The 24000-nt window shown below is 44.1% G+C and overlaps 1 protein-coding gene across 1 annotated transcript in view; it reads right to left on the minus strand.

Moving 5' to 3' along the window:
• The window catches only part of LOC123499089, a 266562-nt gene that overhangs the window by 226986 nt on the left and 15576 nt on the right, over positions 1–24000 (minus strand). Inside the window, 2 exon segments of the mRNA XM_045246711.1 lie at positions 7153–7414; positions 7416–8508. Of these exon segments, the coding sequence (XP_045102646.1) occupies positions 7153–7414; positions 7416–8495 (1342 nt within the window). The 5' untranslated portion in view covers positions 8496–8508.

A 24000-nucleotide genomic window follows, 5' to 3' on the forward strand; every position in this document is an offset into this window, starting at 1 on the left:
GTACTTATGTAATGAGGCACCTTCTTCTTGTTCTTGTGGGTGGGAGTGACTGCTCGAGTGTGTGGGAAGGGTGGCTGGTTAGTGGTAGTGGTGGGATAATTAGGTTAGGTTAGGTTAGGTTGAGTTGAATTGACTTGGGTTGGGTTGTGTAAAACTAGGTTAGGTTAGGTTAGTTTAAGTTAGCTTGGGGTTAGGTTAGGTTAACTTGGGTTGGGTTGTGTTGTGTTGCACTGGATTAGGTTACGTTGGGTTGCCTTGGGTTAGGTTAGGTTAGGTTGGGTTAGGTTAAATTAGGTTAGGTTAAGTTAGGTAAGATTAGATTGCATAAGAGTTTGGTAGGTTCAGCTAGGTTAGGTTAGGTTGGGTTGAGTTAGGTAAGATTAGATTGCATAAGAGTTTGGTAGGTTCAGCTAGATTTATTTTTCCTTTTTTAATATAAGAAGGGAAAACTGCCCAAGGGAAACAAAACGACGAAACAAAAGACACAAGTAAGCTTACGTTACGCTAGAATAATAGGTTAATTTAGGTCGTTAGGGCAGCACTAAGGCATACTGGTTATTAGGCTGGTTTTCATTATGTTAGGTGAAGTTAGAACATATTTGGTTACGTTAGGATAAGTATAGCAATGAGGAAATGGAATGCAAGAGCAGGGAGAGAAGAAAGATGCTGGTTAGAAGATAAGGCAATACAAGTAGACCCAAAGAAGGCAGGGACGGGAAAAAGAGAAGCAGAATAAGAGAAACTGTGAGAATATTCGGAGACAGTGACAGGGAAGGAAAAAGAAATTAATTACTGATTGAAAGAGAAAGAAATGATTGCAAACCGTGAAGAAGAGCAAAGTTTTCGACAGGGAGGAAGAAAAATACTAGTACAGAGAAATGAATGAGAGAGAGAGAGAGAGAGAGAGAGAGAGAGAGAGAGAGAGAGAGAGAGAGAGAGAGAGAGAGAGAGAGAGAGAGAGAGAGAGAGAGAGAGAGAGAGAGAGAGAGAGAGAGAGAGAGAGAGAGAGAGAGAGAGAGAGAGAGAGAGAGAGAGAGAGAGAGAGAGAGAGAGAGAGAGAGAGAACAGACGTAGAGAAAAGAGCAATTGGTAAATGATAAAAGGAAAACATCATGAGGGCTGCTGGTGGTGGTAGTAACAGTAGTAGTAGTAGTAGTAGTAGGAGGAGGAGGAGGAGGAGGAGGAGGAGGAGGAGGAGGAGGAGGAGGAGGAGGAGGAGGAGGAGGAGGAGTATGAGAAAGAAACCTGCATGGGAGTGGATGGGAGGAGTGAAATATTGACTGGGATGGGATGTGACCAGCTGTGTGAGAAGGGGAGTGTGTGTGTGTGTGTGTGTGTGTGTGTGTGTGTGTGTGTGTGTGTGTGTGTGTGTGTGTGTGTGTAATTCACCACGGTCTCCTGCTGGTCACCCAGCCAGTCTTTCCATTATGGAGCGAGCTCAGAGCTCATAGACCGATCTTCGGGTAGGACTGAAACCACATCAACACACAACACACACCGGGAAAGCGAGGCCACAACGCCTCGAGTTACATCCCGTACCTATTCACTGCTAGGTGAACAGGGGCCACACATTAAGAGGCTTGCCCATTTGCCTCGCCGCTTTCCGGGACTCGATCCCCGACCCTCTCGATTATGAGTCGAGCGTACTAACCACTACACTACGCGGTGTGTAGTGTTTTTTTGTGTGTGTGTGTGTGTGTGTGTGTGTGTGTGTGTGTGTGTGTGTGTGTGTGTGTGTGTGTCGTTCCAGCTCTCTAAGTGAAAGTAAAGAAGGAGGGACGAACATTAAAAAGGGGGGAAAGCGAAAATGAAAGTAATAGTGGAAAAAAATTAACTTTAGACTCCATAATGGTTTTGTACGTAAGAGTGACACAGAAAACGGGTTAAGTTAATAGGCAGTGCTGAGGAAGTGAACGAAAGCACACACACAAAAAAAAAACAGGTAAAAACAGGTGATACAAGGTGAAAACAAGGTGAGAACAGGTACTACAACTTCTAGGTAGCCAGGACAGGTAAGTTTGATGAGGGACAGGTTGGGGAAAGCAGGTGAGGCGGGCAGTAGGATGTCCAGGTGAGTGAGGTGAGTTAGTATACAGACTCTTTATAATTGATACAGCCAGGTGACTTCTTTTTCTCATGGTTTTATATGAGGTTTGTGTCAACTCAAGAAGGAACTTTAAGGTAAGGTAAGGAGAGGTAAGGGATAAGGTGAGGTGAGGTGAGGTAAGGCAAGGTAAGGCAAGGTAAGGACAGGTTAAGGTAAGGTAAGGTTAGATTTGGTTAGGTTAGGTAGTAAATAGAATATGTCAATATAAGGATGAGGATGACTGTTGGAAAAATACAGGTATGGTTTATAAGGAAAACTGCCATGTGTGTATCAGATGGCTTATTACAGTTTCCCTTGTTTTTCCTAAGTTCTAATGTTTTTATACAGGTGTTCGATGTACCTGAGTGAAGTGCCGTTGCAGTCAGAAGTTTGCTAATATTGTGTACACTTTTGCATGATATTTTACGTTTTCCTGTAATCTTAATTCTCATGATCTGATAAATTCTTTACTAATCTAAGCGGTTTATTTATTTATCTATTTATTCATTTATTTATTTATCACCTATCTAACATAGTGTAAAACATTCTTTTCCATAATCTACTTTTCCTCAGTCAAAACCTGATCTGCTCATTCCATACAACGCCTGGCTGATCTAGTATAACGCAGGAATAGAATTTGAAAGACCTTAAATACTCTACACTTTCTCCCATTATCTTTAACTTTCCCCGAATCTCAATTTTTGTGTTACGTCGGCAATAGCTTTATGAAACATTTGCGACTCACTCTTCCCTTCGTGTTACTATATTTTTTTTTTTATACCATGTGGGCTTTTCACGGGAATTTCTGGGCTAAAGGGGATACTTTTGGGTTCTCAAAGCCCATCCGCTAGGAAACCGTTGCCCCGAGTGAGGAAGCCCAACCTACACTCGGACCGTGGACAGGATTCGAACCCGTGCGCTTGGAAACCCCTCGGATCCCAAAGCACGCATGGTTCCACTGTACCACGGCATTTGAAGGTGTTCTGATGCTTCTCAATTCGTGTCTTTTGTTCTCATAAATTTACCTTTTTTTTTTTGTGACTCATTCTTCCCTTCTTCTTGTCGTATTTGAAGGTGTTTTGGTGATTTTTAACTTGTGTTTTTGTTCTCTTATAAATTTACCTTTTTGCAACTCATTCTTCTCTCCCTGTTGTATTTAAATGTGTTCAGATGCTTCTTACACTGTGTTTTTGTTCTCTTACAGATTCAGCGTTTTTGCGACTCATTCTTCTTTTAGTATATCACGGAAGTTATGAGTGAAGGAAGAAGCTGAAGACAGTGGAAGTGAATGCGGGAGGTTACTCAACTTCTGACCTCGCCCTCTGATCAATGAACAGCTCCCGGAATACACCTCTGCCGGCTAAACCAACACACCCAGGCACAAACACGCGGAAAGAACCCAACCACTGCATACACAAGCACTAAAAAACACATACATTACGCAGATAAGGAAAAAAGAAATAGAAAAACACAAATAATACACGGAAACCAATCAAGACACACACACACACACACACACACACACACACACACACACACACACACCCTCAGGTGCAACACGACCACATGGAGAGATTAGACCACTGAATCATCCACGGAGGAGGCGGAAAAAGATACGGAAAGACACACAATACAAACAGCTGGACTTTCACGCTTAAAAACACGAGCCAATAGCAACGGTGGAGGCTCGTGACGTCACTGGAGGCCCCTCGGGAACCCCAACACCCCCTTCCACCTTTTCTTCTTCTTCCCCTCCATGCAGCGTCTATTCCCGAGCCTTCGATCCCCTGCTGGTGAGGCGCCGTCGGGTCTTGATCAATAACACAGTCCACGAAGCTTCGGGAACAGTCTGAAGTAACCTTGATGTCCTTGAAAGGTGGCCGAAGGGAAGGTAATTCAGTGCTTTTTTGGGAACATGCGTTTAGGAAAGCTTTGGGTTTGTTGTGATTTTTTCTTTTTTTGTTCTTTGCTTTATTTTTTTTTTTCCATTATTTTCCACTTCTTATCGTTATTTTTCTTTGCTTTTTCATTACAAGTTTTTTTTTCATTCATTTTTTTCTTATTGATTTTCTTACTTTTCATATTTCTCTCGTTTCTCATCTTTTCTTTCTTTTAATTTTTCCCTCCTTTTCTTAACGAGTAGCAAGACACTTCCCTGCCTCATTGTAAACAGTTAAAGAAAACTATTGAAGAGTCGATTTCTAGGGAGACGGAGATGCATATAATATCCATCTACACCGGAACACATCAATAACTGAAAGATACTGATAAACTGGTCATATAATCGATAAATAGAAGGTTTCAAGTTGAGACCATTATTGATTATAACGTATTTTAATTTCCTGGTTTAGTCTGTACATTTTGTTTTCATTTTATAAGTGTAGGAATCGCTCTGCAAAATCACTACCACCACCATTAGCAACAACAACACCACCACTACCACCACCACCACCAACAACAACACCACCACCACCACCACCACCACCACCACCACCACCACCACCAACAACAACAACAACAACACTACTACCACCACCACCACCAACAACAACAACAACATCATTATCATCAACAACAACAACAACAGCAATATCAACATCATCAACAACAACAACAACAACAACAATAACAACAACAACAACAACTACAACGATACAACACCAAAACAAAACACAAAAACAAGCCACACTTTCTTGCATTTCACATTTCTCTTCTTCATTTCCCTCGCAGCAAACACGTCAGTCGCAACACACAGCTGCACCACCATATTGACTCTGGTGGTGCTGGTGGTACGGGGGTGCTGTACCGTACACCGCCCACCACCTGACGGGGAGAGGCGAGGTGAGGTGAGGTGGTCGTAGGAAGTAGCAATAAGGGAAGGAAGGAAGACTCTGTAACCATGAGCCTTTACGGTACACTGGGCCGCAAGGTCGCTACTCACACTCTCCTACCTGGTTTTCCCTTAATCTTCTTTCTTTTTCAATGGTTTTAACTGTACTTTTTTTTTCTTTGTGTTCTTTTCATATGACATGTTTCTCGAAATCTTTCCTCACTAGTTTTAATTGTGTTTTTGTCTGTCACTATTTTTTTTTTGTCTCCTTTTCTTCTTCCATACGATATTGTTCCCTTAATCTTTACTCTCTTCAGGGGCTTTAACGGTATTTCTATCTCTTTTTTCATCCATACGGCTTTATCTTCTTCCATACAAGATTATTTACTTAAACTGTATCTCAGCGTTTCTTTTCTTTCATGTTCTCTAAAACTTTTATCTTTTTCAAGGAGTTTCACCGGTAAGACTTTATCTTCCATACAAGTTTCTTCCCTACAACTGCATTTTTTTATTGGTTACAAATGTTCTTTATTGTTACGTTTTTCTTTTTTCTACCATACAAAAGTTTTCTCTACAATTCTACTCTTTTTCAGCTGTTAAAACTGTACTTCCAAAGGTTTCTTTTTCTTTTCTTCTCTTACTCTTGTTTTCCTCCGTGGTCGAGAATTAAGTGTGGTACTCGCTAAGTTTTTTGTCTCTTACATTTTCCTTTCTGTGAGTGACTTCTTTTTTTTTGGCGAGAGTTGGGGGAAGGGAGGCTGTCAAACTGGTACCCGTGTCGCTCACTTCTTTTTCCTCTCCAGTAAGCCTTGCGGTACTCCTTTCTACTGCTCCGGAATTTGAACGGAACACCAAACTCGCAATAAGAAAATTGAATAAAGTAAACAGCATTAGAACACCTTTAAAAACGAAAACAGGAAGGGAAGAGTGAGTCGCAAATAAAATAGACACGAGAACAAAGAAACGCGAATTAGGAACCACCAGATACCTTAGAGTAACATAACAGGAAGAGCAGAGGGCCTCGCAAACACGAACCAAGCTACAGAATCATACGAGAACAGAAGCAAGCACGGAGAGGAACGTTAGACAACCCGCACTAACCCGCCGCGCCTCACGCCCCACACACAGCCCTCCCAGATCCGTTACCGCTACCCTGGGACGCCACCACAAGGAAGCCGAGAGGACCCGCCCTTCATGGGGAAACCTTCTCATCCCTACGTCACGTCCCACAAACATCACGTCCCTCCTCCAGCGTGACGTGATGCGCCTACTGGTGACGCGCGGGACAGCCTCTCCTGAGAGTGTGACGGGCTGGCGGAGAGGAGTGAGGTGAGGTGTGCCAGGAGTGATCTAAGTGTCAGCCCTGTCAGCTCCAGCACCCGGAAGACCACGCCCCGCTCCTGGTATGCGGTGGGGTGAATGTTTGAGTTTGTTTACCTAGTGTGGAGAGATTTTGGTGCTAATTTCTTGGATAATATAAAAAAAAACTGACGAATCTTTCACTGCTGCTATTTGTGTCAAGGAGTGTCGTTATATGAACTGATGGTAAATAAATATTGAGTCGTCGCAGTAATGTATTTTCTCAGTTTCTAATGCAAAACTAACTGACGTCATTAAAACCTAACTTAGAACTTATAGCTGTATTCTTGTCGAGTAACTGCGTGAGCACTATGAGATGGAGTGACATAAATAATAAAAGGTAAGAAGGCTGGTTGTGTTAATTTCGTCCACGAGCTCATTTGCCAAAAGCGGATTTGAGGGATTAATAAAGAGCGTAGTTGATGTGAACACGTGTGGCGAGGCAGACTGAGTGTTCAGGCATGCTTGCTCACGTTCCTATTGTGCGAAGCTTTGTCACGCAGGTCAAGGTTGAGGCACTGCTTACAGAGGCTTATCGCATTACGCAGCCTACAGGTGTCTCTAGGTGGCCACATTCCTGCCTCGTGCTAATAGCGCTAGTCAACTCATTCAGTACACCGTCATGATCTAATGCTGTCAGTGGTATCTAGGGCGCCTCCTCGTGGCTCAGCCGAGGCGGTGAAGGCCGATCACACGTTGCCTTTCACGTCCAGCGGCAGGCAGTCATCACGAGGCGCCGCAACGTGACCTGGAGTGCTGGGTCGAGGATACCAAAGAGGAGGGGGGAGGGGAAGGCACCACACACTGCGTGCTCACCACAATAACGATGTTGAAAGACAAGGCTGATAGACAAATGAGCTTCAAAGGTAACACTTACCTTTCTTGGAGAAGTTGGGAAACCTCCACCGCCTCTCCATCTTCTCCCTCACGCTGCCGATCTTCTCTCTGAGGCCTCGGCCCCGCCCACCCGAGGGCCGCCGCGTGAACGCTTCCTTAATGTCCATTGACTCACACTTGACTAGTCGTCCCTTATTCTTCGGGGATCCATCGGCAGAGTTCTGGCTGCTTTTCGGGGAATTGTTTCCTTTCGTGGACAGACCTATGCCCGAGTCCCCGTGGGCGGGAGAGCGGGACGGAGTGGTCGTACCCAATGGGGTTGGGTTCACATGAGGAGTCCGACGCGGAAATGGTGAGGCCAGAATCCGGTGATGCGGTGCCATCCTGGCCGCCGGGGCGGATAAGAGTCTCCACGTCTAGATTAAGGGCCGACAGCACCCGCCTGTGACCCGCCCGCACCCGCTCGTACTCGTCCATCACCTCCTCCACCAGGGAGCGCCGCGCCCACGATCCCCGCCAGTTTTCAGGGATTTCCTCGTAGATGTTCTCTGAGGCCAGGGAGCCGCCGTAGCTGTTAAAGTCGTCCATCGCCGCCTGGGCGCGGATCACGTCTGCAGGAGAAAAGATTCCCTCGCCGGCGTAAGAGTAAATGCCATCCTCATCCTCTTGCTGCCGCTGCTGCCACGACTGCTGGCCCCGTGCCTGTTGTTCTTCCTTGCGGTGTTGTTCCTGTTGCTGGTGCTGGTGTTGTTGTTGTTGTTGCTGTTGTTGTAGCTGCTGCTGCTGCTGCTGGTGACGCAGCACATGGGGATTCATGGCGGCCACGGGGCGAAGCACGTGCTTGGGATCACGGGACCCCATCACCACAAAGCAGGTCCCGTCCTCCTGCTGGGCGGGCACGGCTCGGGGGTTGTGGGGACACGGCATGTCTGGGGAGTTGGGCCTCAGGAAGCAGGGATCTTCATCCCATCTTCCCGCCGGCGGCGGTGGTGGCGGCGGCTCCCGCAGACCCAGGTGTGGCAGGGAGGTATGGCCATGAGGGTGGAAGTGAAGGCGCTGCGGCGGCGGCGGCGGGAGGAGTGGGTACGGTGGGAAGGTGTGATGGTGGTGGTGGTGTCGTCGGGGCGTTGGTCTCCAGTATCCTGAGCCCTGTGGCAGGGACAGAGGCCCCGAGAAGGGCTGCCCGCCCACCACGTGCAGGAGCGGCCCGCGGGGCGGGTAAGAGATGGGCCCGGAGGCGGGCGGCGGCGGCGCAGCGAAGTCATGGAAGTGGTGAGTCTGGGCGTGGTGGGCGAGGGCAGGGTAGCCGGGGCGAGGCCTGGCTGGGGGCGAGGCGTAGCGGGCAGAGTAGATGGTGAGCTCCGGCCCTGACTCGCGCTCCATCACACCATCACACCTGCGGGAGGAAACAGACGTCAACACACGCCTCTCAAAATAACACTTTCTTCTTCTGTAGCTCTAGGCTGATTTTTGAAAACGTTACCACACACACACACACACACACACACACACACACACGTACCGCGGCACCCCGAGGAGTGACCACACGTGGCGACAACAACCATTACACTGTCAGGAGTGACTGTGACGCGTTAGATTTATAGGAAGAACACACAAAGGCACCTTCACCTCTCGTGTTCCCGGCCCGGCACCAAGAACATACAGTTACCGAACCCTCGCGAGACAATGGCGTAGGACCTCCGCCTCGCCGCCTCTGCTCCTCCCTACACACGCCCTCAACACTGACCGCAATAATCTGTCGAGGAAAAACAATGGAAGCTGCCACCCTGACCTCACCCCAAGACAGGAAGCCTCGAGGGACATCACCGTCACCATCACCACGTCCTTTGCTCTTCATTTCTTTACTAATCACTGCTGATCTACTAATTCACAAACAAACACGAATACATGAAGATTTAGAGGAATAGAACTTAGGAACACATCAACACCACGTCCTCTCCTGTTCACCACTAACAATTGACGAAGAGATACAAATATACGGACACTAAGAGATACCGAACTGGAGGAAAGGAATATGGAGGGAAGGAACGAGAGGAGGGAAAGTGGACGGGGAAAGCTGATGAGGGAAAGGTGGAAGGATGTTGTGGTTAGGTTAGGTAAGAAATGGAGGAAACACGAGATGACAGAAAGGGTTATTGGCTAGACGCTGCATATCCTTCCCCCACACACTCACTCTCTCTCTCTCTCTCTCTCTCTCTCTCTCTCTCTCTCTCTCTCTCTCTCTCTCTCTCTCTCTACTTCCCTTCTCCTTTTCCCTCATATTTCTTCCTTAATTTCTTCTAATTTTCTCTTAACTCATCTTCCATTAGCTGCTCTTCTCTTCAACTCTTCTCTCTCTTCTCTTCTCTTCTCTCTCTCTCTCTCTCTCTCTCTCTCTCTCTCTCTCTCTCTCTCTCTCACAACCCCTCCACTCATTCACATCTCTCACCTTTCCTCTTTCTAATCCACTTTATCCAACACACAATCCACTTACCTCCTTCCTATCTCCTTCACCTGAGCCTCCTCCTTCCTTCCTTCCTTCCTATCCCCTCCCTCCTTCCTTCTCAGTACTTTCCCTAGATGTCCCAGATAGTCCTCGTTCACCAGTTCTCTTCCAGGTGTTCTGCCCTTTGTCTCTCCAACCGCCTCTCTTCCCCCTCCTTCGATACCAGGCGGTAAAAACTGCGAGGAAGAAAGGTCTGAAATTTGAGGCAAGGAAGGGAAAGTGAGGCAGGTATTGTTAGCGGCCAGGCGACAAAGGAAGGTCACAGTGGAACCTTTTTTCACCTTCCGCAGGGTTTCGTTTGGTAGTTATACGAAGAAATGGGTGAAGTTTGTGTCTTATTGGGGTGTGAGAGGAGGTGTGTGGGAGTGTGTGTAAGGGATGATGAGAAAGGGAATGATTTGAGAGTAATGTTGTGAGGAATGCTGGGAAAGAAATACGCGGGGGGGATGCTATGACGGAAATTATTTGAGAGGAATTTTGAGTTACGCTATGATAGGAATGCTGTGAGAGGTGGTGTGTGGGATGTCGTGAGGGATACATGAGGGCCTGTGACGGATGCTGTGCTGAAGAATGCTGAGAGGTTATAAGATGCTGTGAGGGTCCGTAAAAATGGTGAGACGCAGTGAGATGCTGTGAGGTAAGTAATGAATGGTGATACTGTGAGAATACTGAGATGAAAATTCTAAGGGTTACTGTGCAGAAATACTAAAATGCTGTGGAGATGTGAGGCTGCTGTGATATGCTATGAAAATGCTGTGGGAATGCTGTGGGAATCCTGTCCAGATACTGTGGTAATGGTGCGGGAATGCTGTCGAAATATTGAGGTAATGCTGTGAAAATGCTGTGGAAATGTTGTGGTAATGTGGAGATGCTGTGAGAATGCTGTGGGAATGCTGAAGTAATGTTGTGAGAATGCTGAAGAAATGCTGCGAAAATGTTGAGGGAATGCTGGGGTAATGCTGTGAGAATGCTGTGAAAAAGCTGTGGAAATGCGGTGGGAATACTGTTGAAATGCTGTGAAAATGCTGTGGAAATGCGGTGGGAATACTGTGAGAATGCTGTGAAAAAGCTGTGGGAATGCGGTGGGAATACTATTGAAATGCTGTGAAAATGCTGTGCTAATGCTAAAAATATGCTGTGGTCGAGGATTTAGTTCTCGATCACACCTCCGTTTATCCTGATCTTCCTCCCTCTTATCCTCTCCCTCCTCTCACCCTCCCTTCTCTACTTAATGCCCTAGATTCCTTCCCTCTCCCTCCCTCTCCCTCTCCCTCTCTCTCTCTCCATCTCTCCCTTCCTCCTCCCTCACCTTTCTCTACCTTCCGTCCTTCCCTCCCTCAATATCCTCCTCCCTCCAACCACAATTGTACCAAAATTATCTCCTTTGTGTTCTTTTCCTTTGGTTTTCTTTCTTCCTCCTTTTCTTCTCTTCCTTTTCCTCCATCACTTCCTGTTTTGTTAGTTTTCTTTCACTTTTTTCTTAGCATCTTGTCACAATATTTAAGTTTGTGTCGTGTTTTGTTTCTTATTTTCTGTCCTCGTTTCATTTATATGTATATTTTCCTTTCTATCATACATACTCTCTCTCTCTCTCTCTCTCTCTCTCTCTCTGATCTTCTTCCTTCCTCCTCTTCCTTATTCGTTCCCTGCCTTCAGTCACTGTCTCTATACTTCCGCTGGCATCCTTCCTGTTTCATCAATCACAAGCCTCCCTCCCTCCTTCCCTCCATCCTCCTTCCTTCCCTCCTCCTTCCTTTCCTCCTTCCCTCCCTCCCTTCTCTTCCCCCCCCCCATTCGTGACTTCCCATCCCCGAGACCCAAGGATTCTTACATTCCTATATGAGAGAGAGAGAGAGAGAGAGAGAGAGAGAGAGAGAGAGAGAGAGAGAGAGAGAGAGAGAGAGAGAGAGAGAGAGAGAGAGAGAGAGAGAGAGAGAGAGAGAGAGAGAGAGAGAGAAATACTTCAACCGTCACGAAGAAAAATGAATCACAAACATGAACAATGAAATACAACACTGAGAAAAAAAAAAACAACGACAAAACTTAAATAAAACATCATAAAATCAACAACACAAAAAAACACAATAACGAAAACTAAATAAACAAGCAAGCAAGACAACAGGAAAAGAAACACAATCGCATCACAAGGTTAGAAGATCAAAGAACACATAAAAAAAAAAAGAAAGAGAAAGATAAAGAGAGAAAGGTGATCAGACAAGAGAAAAACGAGACCGCCTTGAATAAACCATGAGCGGGGCTAATAACGATGAAGAGCAGAGATAAGGGAAGGACAAAAGGAAACGTGAATGGCGATAATACAGGAGATAAGGAAGTGACGGAGAGGAGGAACCAGGAAATTTAATCAAACGAGAGACCGTGAAGGAAGGAACTGATTGGGAGGCGATTGTAACGAAGGTAGAGTTAGTGGAAGGAAGGAAGAAGGGGAGGATAGGTAGATGGGTAGATGGATGGATGGAAGACACGAAAAAAGAAGCAAAATAAAAGAAAAAAAAACCAGGAAATTTAATCAAAAGAGAAGGAAGGCGGTGATTGTAATGAAGATAGAGATAGAGGAAGGAAGGAAGAAGAGAAGAATAGGTAGATGGATGGATAAATGAAAGAAAAGAAAAGGAAGCAAAATAAAAGAAAAAAAATGTAAAAATGAGAAGAACAAGAACAATTATAAGAACTATATGATCAGAGAAGATACAGATAAAAAAAAAAAAACACCCACAAAAACAACAGGACTGAGAACAATGTCTCAAGATAACATGAAATAAACACTCGAGAAGGATTAGCTGACTGGTGTGCTGGCTAGTTGGTTGGCTGGCTGGCTGGCTGATCGTGGGTTAAGATTCTAAGATGCTTTCAGACTTAACCCAAACATACCCGGCCCCCAAGTGGTCGTCCCAAGATACCTGACCTCTACACCTGGCGCTAAAAATAGACCCCTAAGAAGCTCTGGTGTGTAAGTAGGCGAGGGAATGTAGCACGATCCTCTGGCGTGTCTTAATGAGTGTGAAGGTGAAAGGTAACAGGAGACGTGGAGTGTGATCGAGAGGAAAATAGAGAGGAACTTGATACATACCGGGAAAAAAATGTTGGGTTATGTTGAGAGTTATGTGTTATGTGTGTGTATGTTAACTCTTTCAATACTGGGACACATCTTTACCTTGAAATTTATGTGCGATTAGACCATTAGGAAGGGTCTATGTAGGTCAGAAGATTAATGCCCGCAGTCTTCAACATTTTAATCCCCACATGAGTTTCTAAAGCTATATAAAATCACCGAATAGTAAGCAGAATGAATATGAAAATGCGTCATGGTACTGATGGGGGTTAAGGGGGAAGGGACGTTAGGGGTGTTTTTCTAGTTCATGTTGTATATCTTAGAGATTAATATTTTTTTATTTTATTGTATACTTAGATCAGGGATTCTCAAAGTGGTCGATATAGGCCTCCAGGGGTCGATCGGAACATCCAAGGGGTCGATAAATAGCCAGGGGGTCGAAAGGGAGTCAGTGAATGTTTACTGCTGGAGTAGAAGGGACCATTTAATCCTCCTATTTGAAATTCCGTGTGATACCTTCTTATCATACTTCATTACTACTACTACTACTACTACTACTACTACTACTACTACTACTACTACTACTATTGATTTTGGCATCGGTGTTTTCCTTTAATTAAGAGCTAAGGGGTCGATAGAAAATTTGAAACTTCATTGGGGCGTCAACGAGCTAAAAAGTTTGAGAACCCCTGACTTAGATCAATGAATTTTCTAGCACTATATTTGTCTATCTATCTATCTATCTATCTATCTATCTATCTATCCATCTATCTATCCATCTATCTATCTATCTATCCATCTGTGAGTGTATATTTGTATGGTGCGGGGTAGTAGTAGTAGTAGTAGTAGTAGTAGTAGTAGTAGTAGTAGTAGTAGTTGTTGTTGTTGTTGTTGTTGTTGTTGTTGTTGTTGTTGTTGTTGTTGTTGTTGTTGTTGTTGTTGTTGTTGTTGTTGTTGTTGTTGTTGTTGTAGTAGTAGTAGTAGTAGTAGTAGTAGTAGTAGTAGTAGTAGTAGTAGTAGTAGTAGTAGTAGTAGTAGTAGTAGTAGTAGTAGTAGTAGTCCTTTGATAACTGAGCGCATGAAGAAAAAAAAAAAAAAAAAAAAACAATAAACTTGGACCGAATAAGGAAGGAAACCGTTATCATTAGTTTTCAATTCCTCCCTTCTTTTCTTACTTTCCTCCATTCCTCTTACTACATTCCTCCTCCCTCTTCCCTCCCTCCCCTCCATCCCTCCACTCACTCCAGACGGCTGCTCTCATTACAAGGTGGGCACACAGACACACACACACACACACACACACACACACACACACACACACACACACACACACACACACACACACACACACACACACATCCCTGACTCATCGCTAACTTAAGGACGAAAAATATGGAACAAGATCCTCCTTGAGTGTGTGTGTGTGTGTGTGTGTGTGTGTGTGTGTGTGTGTGTGTGTGTGTGTGTGTGTGTGTGTGTGTGTGTGTGTGTGTGTAACGGTCAGTACAAGTGGTGAGAATGAGTAAAGGATAAAAAAGGAGGTTAAAAATGAGTAAAAACTAACAAGGAAAAGGAAGAGGAAGGTCAAGAGAAGGAAAGGAAGGAGGAAAGAAGGAAAAAAAGGAAAGAAGGAAGGACTCTTACCTAGACACTAATTAATATGCAGGTAAAGTGTGATAAGTACAGGTGAGAATATAGAAAATGTAGATAAGTAAAGGTAGAGAGAGAGAGAGAGAGAGAGAGAGAGAGAGAGAGAGAGAGAGAGAGAGAGAGAGAGAGAGAGAGAGAGAGAGAGAGAGAGAGAGAGAGAGAGAGAGAGAGAGAGAGAGAGAGAGAGAGAGAGAGAGAGAGAGAGAGAGAGAGAGAGAGAGAGAGAGAGAGAGAGAGAGAGAGAGAGAGAGAGAGAGAGAGAGAGAGAGAGAGAGAGAGAGAGTTAAAAGTGGGAGGAAAGCCTGCGCCGGAAACTGTGTGGCACTGGCGTAGGAAACAAAACTTGGTGGTCTCTTGTTAAGGACAAACAAGGAACTGGCCACCAAGAATCCATCCCTCCCTCAGCAAGCAGGACGGTACTGTCGCCACCAGCAGTAAGGAGAGGGCACAGTTGCTGGCTTCCTTGTTTGCTGGAAAAATGAAGGTCGGGAATCCACAGCAGCCACCGCCTCAGCTGGTCCAGCAATGTGAGAAGACTGTCACCATGGTGGAGGTGACGCATCAGCAGGTGAAGCGATTATTGCGGGGCTGGACACACAGAAAGCCACCGGCCCTGATGACATCAGCCCGCACCTGCTGAAGCGATGCTCCCAGGAACTGGCTGCCCCTCTCACCCAAGTTCACAACTTGTGTACGGGAAAACGTCTGGCCTTCAGTGTGGAAGGAGGCTCGAGTAGTTCCTGCACACAAAAAGCTCCAGGACGGACCCAAAAAACTACAGACCCATATCCCTGTTGTCAGTGGTGGGTAAAGTGTTTGAGAGGGTCGTGGCAGAGGTGGTGTGTAGCCATCTCAAGGACAATGCCCTCCTCTCAGACCAACAGTTTGGGTTCAGACCTGGAAGGTCAACCTCCGACCTAATGATGCTTCTCACCAGGCATTGGCAGGACGCCCTCGACGACGGCAAGGACACTATAGTGGTTGCTTTGGACATAGCAGGAGCTTTTGATAAAGTATGGCACAACGGATTACTAGAAAAGCTTCGTGCTAAAGGCATCCAGGGTGGCTTGCTACGACTCTTGGGAAATTACCTGCAGGACAGAAGCCTCAAGGTGGTTGTCAACGGGCAAACATCTGAGTCCCTGCCTGTGGAGGCATCAGTGCCACAGGGTTCAATTCTTGGCCCACTCCTGTGGAATATCTACGTGGATGATCTTCTCCAGCTACTGCCAGGAGTCATGGCCTATGCTGATGACTGCACCCTCTCCTATACCTATCCACGCCAGGACAGTGGGCGGGCTGCTGAGGCCATCAATCAGCAGCTACGAGTGATAAAGGAGTGGGGTGCTCGCTGGCAAGTGACATTCGCGCCGGAGAAGACACAAGCAATGGTTGTCTCTCGGTCCCCAGCCGCCATGGCAGCAATGGCAGGAAAGTTGTCTTTGGCGCTGCTGCTCTCCCACTCCAAGATGACGTCAAGATACTTGGAGTGGAGGTGGATCGAGGGCTGAGGTTTGACAGGCATGTCAAAACCATTGCCAAGAAAGCCTCTCACAGGATCTCCGCTCTCAGAAGGATCGCCAGTTTCCTCGACAGGAAGGGGAGACTGCTGCTGTACAAGGCACAGGTGCGGCCCCACCTTGAATACGCAGCTCTCTCCTGGATGTCCTGTGCCGCCACACACAGAAGGAGACTGGACAGCATCCAACGCCGCGCCATACGGCTAGTAGATGCTGCACTACCACCTCACCCAGAGCCTGAGCGTCCCCTTGATTCACTGGAACACCGCAGAGACGTGGCGGCGATCGTAGTGTTCCATAAGGCACAGGTGCAAAGAGTGCCACATCTGGCAGGGCTGCGTCATCCTCTAAGAGTCACCGCACGGAGCACGAGAACGGTGCTCAATGGTGGTGACGCCGTAGAGGTGCCGCGATCCCACGGGTGTCAGCATCAACGCACCTTCGCAGGACGCGTCTCCAGGATGTGGAACTTGTTCACGGCCGCGGTGCCTCACGTCCAGGAGATGAACACTCACAGTGTCAAACTGATGGCACATAAGTGGAGACAGACACTGCCAACTCCTCTGACACTCTTTGTGACGTGACACTCAGTGTAGTGCAGTGCGTGAATAGTGCTAGTGAAGTGAAACGAATAGTGCTCCATTTACATGCTGACCATCTTGTATATTATCTATTTTTAAGTCTTGTAAATATTGTAGAGAAATAGATTGTAGTACCCTTAGAATAGGTAGCACACGACAGTGCGCCTTTGGGTACATATTCCTTTGTATTAAGTTTTGTTTAAATAAAAAAAAAAAAAAAAAGAGAGAGAGAGAGAGAGAGAGAGAGAGAGAGAGAGAGACGCCTACATATTTGGTAACCTCACTTAACACTCCTCTTTTGCAAACAGATAAGGTAACCAAACACACAACACGACCCGGAATTATAAACAAACCTTGAATCAATAACACTCCAACACAAAGAGAAACAACAAAAAGCGAGACACACACACACACACACACACACACACACACACACACACACACACACACACACACACACACACACACACACACACTGGAAAGAAATACTGATGAAGATAAAATTAAAGAACATCTAACGAACAACAATCTGACCAACCGTACACCTAACCCAAAATTAACCTAACCTAACCTAACCTAACCCAACCTAACCTAAAAAATAATTCAACTTAACCTATCACAACCAAAACTCAATCCAAGTCAACCTGTGCTAATCTTCCCTGGGATAATTCACACTAACTTAACCTACAAATACAACTTTCCATTTCAGTGTACAAGAATGCAGTTGCGCTGAGCTGAATCATGCACGTGGGCGGGGAGACGAGTAATCTGGTCGGCGTGTGGGGGCGTGGGCGAGTGTGAGATGAAGTTTAGAGTGCAAGAGAGAGAGAGAGAGAGAGAATAATACTGTATGTGGGGGCGAGGTGTGTAAACTGAGTAAACGTTGAGAGACTGTATACAGGTGTGTTTTGGAGCGTGCAGGTGAGGTGTGCGTGGCTGCTGGTGTTGTGTTGTGTTGTGTTGTGTTGTGGTGGTTCGGTTCAGGTCAGTAATTCGGATAAGATAAGCGTCTGTTGCGGCTCCTAGCAATGCTCTTTTATTTTTTTTTTCCTCTTTTGTTTATCGGATCACTGAGGTCCTTTCATCTGGTATCGTGGTGTGGTGCGAGCGAGAGTACTGGTTCTGTTAGGTTCTGTTAGGTTCTGTTAGGTTAAGTTAGGTCAACCCCTTCAAAACTAGAACACATTTTTGTCTCGAGATTTGTGTACGATTAGACCATTCCATTGACATTAACAAGCGTCTATGCAGATCAGAAGATTAATGGCCACAGTCATCACTATTTTAATCCCCCGTAAAGTCTGTGAAGCTGTGTAAAATCACCGAATAGTAAGCACAATGAATATGGAAACGCGTCATAGTACTGAAGGGGTTAAAATTCATTGTCTTCTAGGTTTGTAATGGTGCGGGGGAGGGTGTCGCTTCTAAGTCAGCGTGGGTGTCATGGTGAACGGGAAGATGTGTTGTGATGTCATGTGATGTGGTGTGGTCCTGTGATATTGTGCTATTATAGTGTTATGTTACGCTGTGATGATGTTTAAGGTGGTTTCGTAATGATGTGCTGTGATGTGAATGTGGTGTTGTGGTGTTATGGTATTGTGGTGGTGCGGGCAGGAGTGCTGGTTCTGAGTCAGCGTGTGGAGGCAGCGATGGGAGGGAAGAGGGTTGTGCCGTGGTGTTGTGTTGTGCTGCGAGGGAGGGAGGCGCTCTGAGTCACTGGGTCAAGAGATCTAACTGTCCTGGCGCCGCGGGGTGTCCTTCCTTCCCGGGCTGACCCACTATTTCCTGCCTCAGAAGGGATAAGTCTTGCCGCTGCGCCCTCCTCGTCTTCAATGATGTAACTTTTTCTGCTGCAACGGTACATAATTTTCTTCATTGTTGTTTTTCTCCTCAATCTTTCTTCTTTTAACGATATTTTCCTTCCCCTAAACGTTGCAATTGTTATTTTTTTTACCTTCTTTTTCTTTTTCAAACGTGGCTATTTTTTTTTTTATCTCTTTTCAATCGGTACTATTTTTCTTTCTCTTTTCTCAATCGTTGATATTTTTTCCTTTCTGTCTCCCCTTAAACGTTGCTACTCTTTCTTTTTCTCTCTTAAACGTTGCTATTTTTTCCTCTCCTTTTGATCGCTGTTTCCCCTCCTCATCTCCAGTCCCTCTATCTTCCACTGTCATTTTTTCTTCTTCCTCCTTTTCCTCATATTGTTTCCTTCATCTTATTTCATCCTGTTGACTCTTCCTCTTCTTGCTTTCCTCATCTTGTTTCATCCTGTTTACTATTCCTCCTCCTCCTCTTCCACCTCCTCCTCATCCTCCTCTTCCTCTTTCCTCCTCCTCCTCCTCGTCGTCTATCTTCATCAGTATGGTGTTGTTGTTTATGGTCGGAGATAGGAAGGAAGCGAAGGGAAGACAGGAGGAAATGGGAAGAATAAGGAAGAGGGAAAGGGATGTGAGAGATAAGTAAGAGGATATAAGGATGGATGCAAAGGGAAAGAGGAAGAGGAAGAGGAAATTAGTGGAAGAGGCGGAAGTGAAAGGAACATAGCAGATAAATTTATTGAATCAGTCACCATTAGTCAGAGAGAGAGAGAGAGAGAGAGAGAGAGAGAGAGAGAGAGAGAGAGAGAGAGAGAGAGAGAGAGAGAGAGAGAGAGAGAGAGAGAGAGAGAGAGAGAGAGAGAGAGAGAGAGAGAGAGAGAGAGAGAGAGAGAGAGAGAGTCATACAAATGGTTTAACTTGAGAAAATTTACACTAAAAAGTTATAAAGAGGATTTTTCTCATAAGGGAACTTAAACTAATGTTCAAATACTTATCAAAGAACTAAAATGCCTAGAAATTAACACTACAGTCTGTTTAGAGTAACTGAGATGGGACACAGAAACGTTTAACAATATGAAACGTTTAAGAATAAAACCCAAAAAGTTTAATCCCTTCAGTACTGGGACAAATTTTTACCTTGAGATTTGTGTACGGTTAGACCATTTTATTGACATTACGAAGGGTCTATGGAGGTCAGAAGATTAATGGCCGCAACCTTCACTATTTTAACCCCCATGTCAGTTTCTGAAGCTGTATAAAAATCATCAAATAGTAACCAGAATGAATATGGAAACACGTCATAGTACTCAAGGGGTTAAGAATGTAAATGTGGAACAGAAACCCTTACATATGCTGAATTGTAAAAAGGTAAGCTAAAAACGCTTAGATATATGAAAATGTTTAAATAAAGATAAAAAAAAAACCGCTAGTGTGACGGGCCCTCGTAACAAAACTACGTAACAGTTGAGAGAACACAGATGTTACGTGTCTTGGTTCACCCCGCGGCGCTAATGATGACTATAGATACCCACAAGGTGAACTAATTAGTGTGTTCCTTCTCTATCCTCCGTTTCATCTCCTGTTCCTTATCCACTACACACTGTTATTCTTATCCATCATCTGCCCTTCTCACCCTCCAGTTTACCACGCACAAAATGGATGAAGAATGAGAAAAATCGATTGATGTGGTTAATAACAACATAAGAACATAAGAAAAGGGAGAAGCTGTAAGAGGCTGCCAGGCCTATACACGTGGCACTCCCTGCAGTAACATCAAAGCTAGAATATGTGAATGGTTGTGATGTGACGAGCTTTGGACTGTACTGTAAATTGCACTGCTCTCTTACCACCAGTTTGATAACCACAGGAAGTCCTCTTTAATAAGAACACAATAGATGGAAAGGGGTGAGAAAAATCGAATAATGTGATGGGTATGCAATAACAAAGTAGGAATATATGTGAAGGTTTGTGATATGATGAGCTTTGTGCTTGTACTCTAAATCGCTTTGCCCTCTCACCACCAGTTTAATAACCGTAAGAAGTCCTACTCAACAAAAAAAAAAAAAAAAAAGAGAACACTATAGATGGAAAAGGAGTGAAAAAAAAATAATGTGGTGTATAAGTAACATCAAAGGCAGAATGTGTAAATGTTTGTGGATGTAATGAGATTGTAATGAGATTTAGATCTGTATTCTGAGTCGTTCTGCTCTCTCACTACTGTTCTAATAACCCTAAGAAGCCTCATCGAATAAAAAAGGACGCTATACAAAACGACCACTCAGATGTAAGAAACTGACGCAAAATGTCCCGTACAGAACGCAAAGAGTCACCCCCTGACAGTAACGCGATGTAAGGTGACAGCCAGGCCGAATAAGTCTCGAGTAACCAGGAAGGCAACGAGACAGAGGAGGGAGACACGACGCGAATAATAATAAGGACGCAACACAATACTCTGAGTAAATCTGCATACACGGTACAAGCTGCGAGTGATGCTGAGTCAAGAGGATATTACTCAAGGCGCTGAAGATGAATGAAGAAATACAAAGGAGAATGAAGACATTTAATACGAAGAGTTGTGAATAAAAAGGAGGAAAGTAATAAAATAACAGTAATAAAAGAAGATGAATACAATAGAGATTATTTACATATATGCTGGAGGAGCTTAAAATGAAGCACTCAAGCTGTTTCTTGCTGTTCATGAATACAATGAGCTGAAAAATAAAGGAAAATAGTTATAAGAATGGCACGATTATGCAATATGGAGGTCATTTACATACATATCATATACTGAACGTGTCAAGCATTAAATCTGAACCAAGCAGCTTTTACGTACTCAAGATCACGAACACGAATAGTAAAACATAAGATGATTTCTCACTTGTATATTTTTTACGTAATGGAAACCGGCCAAGAAGGAAAAAGAAGAAAAAAAAAAATCGTTCATATTTCCTTCTTTCTTTCCTTCAGTCTTTTTTTTTTTCTTCCTTCGTTTGTCTTTACTTTAACATGAACTAAAAACATAATAAATAATAAAAAAATAATAGGAAAGATTAATTTAACATCTGAGGTGTCTTAAAACTCCCTTTAAGAATATATATAGTACAAAAGAAGCTAAATAAACAAATGAATGAATGAATGCAATACAAATCATTAACATTCGGGGCAAATACAACACGTGACACGCATCCAAACTCACCCGGCCGGCCCCTAATGATTTCAAAAGACGATGGACGCAGTAATTATATAACATGATGAGGATAAAAGAATAAGACTATTCATCCAATTCAATTCACATACAGACCACATATTACACGTGTCTCCCATTAAAACTTACTCATTCACTCACCCAAGACGACCTTGAGAAAACGAGTAAGAGAGAGAGAGAGAGAGAGAGAGAGATAATAGTGTATGTGGGGGCGAGGTGCGTAAACTGAACAGCAAATACTCGTTAAATAACCAAGAGAAAAACAAACAGAAAATAATGGAGATCGTGTTAATTCTTTTCCTCCTCAGCTGCAGACTATACAAGACACAGTGAGAGAAACTACAACTACTGACACACCAAAACACTCATTTTTTTTTTATACCATGTGGGCTTTTCACGAGAGTTTATGGGCTAAAGGGGATACTTTTTGGGTACCCCCTATCTCAAAGCCCACCCGCTAGGAAACCGTTGCCCCGAGTGAGGAAGCCCAACCTACACTCGGACCGTGGACAGGATTCGAACCCGTGCGCTTGGAGACCCCTCGGACCCCAAAGCACGCATGGTTCCACTGCACCACGGCGACTTCTCTTTAACTCCTTCACTTCCATGAGACGTCTGCACATTCTTCTGATTACCATTAGGCGATTTTATACAGCTTCAATAACTCATATGGGGATTAAAATAGTGAAGACTCTGAACCATTAGTCTTCTGACCTCCATAAATCCTTCCAAATGTAAATAAGATCCTGTAATCAAAATCAAAACTCATGGTAAAAAAAATGCGTCCCAGTACTGAAGAGGCTAACCACTATAGTACTGAGACGCATTTTTACCATGATTTTTGTATACAATTACCCGATTTCATTTGCACAAGGAAGGGTCTATGGAGGTCAATAGATTAGTCCCCAGAGTCTTTACCATTCTAATCCCCACATAAGTTTCTGAAGCTGCATAAAAATTGCCCAAATAGTAACCAGAATGAATAGGTAAACCCGGCATGGTACTGAAGGGGTTAAGAAATAATAGGTAGAAAATAATGCAGATCACGCTCCTTCCTCCCTTTTCTCTCCTGAAGGTCACAGAGGGAAGAGATGAAGTGAACGTATGACTAGGAAGAATGATGACGACCCGAAGTGGGATAACACGACCTTCCAGCATGACACGACTACAAGGCTGACGCGAAGACCACCAGGACGACCACAGGGGAGGTTTGTGTGTATAGACAATGCGGAATGAAATTGAAATGAAGGGAGAGAAATGAATGGATGAAGGAGGATGAATGAATGACGGTAGGGCGAGAGAGAGAGAGAGAGAGAGAGAGAGAGAGAGAGAGAGAGAGAGAGAGAGAGAGAGAGAGAGAGAGAGAGAGAGAGAGAGAGAGAGAGAGAGAGAGAGAGAGAGAGAGAGAGAGAGAGAGAGAGAGAGAGAGAGAGAGAGAGAGAGAGAGAGACAGAGAGACAGAGACAGACAGACAGACAGACAGACAGACAGACAGACAGACAGACAGAAAGACACATTTTGACACATGTTACTAATTGATAAATAAGAGAATACACGTCAAAAGACAAGAAATACTTAAAAAAAAGCAGAAACCGGGAGGAAGTATACAAAAACACAAAGCATAAAGGAAATTAAAGAGACACATAACACTGACACAGCGCAGTTAATATGAGATGCAGTCACGTACATAAAACAGAGAGAAAAAAAAAGAGAAAAAAAGAGCATGTAGGAGGGAGAGAGGATTAAGATTAGAAGGGGGAAGACTTTAAAATGCGAATAAACGAGAGGGAGGAGAGGGACCTGAAATACGAGAAAGAGGAGGAAAGAGTAGGAAGAATAAGAGAAAAACAAGAAGAAGAGGATAGTAGAAGGAAAAATAGAAGAGGAAATAGTGTAAGAGGAAGAAATGAAAGAGGAAATAGAGGAAGACGAAGAAGAGAAAAATGGAAACAGAAAAAGTTGAAAAATGAGAGAGAAGAAAGAATAAGAGGAAAAATGAAAGAGTAGAAAGTAAAATAAGAATAAAGAAAAGTGGAAATGGAAAAAGAAAATAGGAAAAAAGGAATAAGAAAATAAAACAAATGAAAACGAAATGATATAAAAACAATAAAACAGGAGAAGAATATTGGAAAAAGAGTACGAAGAGAAAAGAGGGAAGAAAAAGAGTAATAGAAAAATTGAACAAAAAATAATGGCAGAGAGTAAGAGGAAGAAGTGAAATAAGAAGAACAATAGAAAAAATAAGAATAGAATGCAGGAATAATAGAAAAAAAAGGGAACAGGAGAAGAATAACGAAGGAGAAAGAAGAAATATATAAGAAGTAAAAGAGTAACAGAATAATCGTAAGAGGAGGCACAGAGGAAGACAGGAATGCAAAACATGGAACTGGAAAAGAAGAACGGGAAAGAAGTAGAATGAAAAATATATGAAGAAAAATAATAAAAGAAAAAAAAACAGAACAGAAGAATGAAGGAAAATAGTTAGAGGGGGAAAATATAAGAAAAAAGCAAAAAAAGAAAAGAATAAAGGAAGAAAGAATTA

The sequence above is a fragment of the Portunus trituberculatus genome, chromosome 49, assembly GCF_017591435.1.
Source record: "Portunus trituberculatus isolate SZX2019 chromosome 49, ASM1759143v1, whole genome shotgun sequence".
In the NCBI taxonomy this organism is placed as follows: domain Eukaryota; kingdom Metazoa; phylum Arthropoda; class Malacostraca; order Decapoda; family Portunidae; genus Portunus; species Portunus trituberculatus.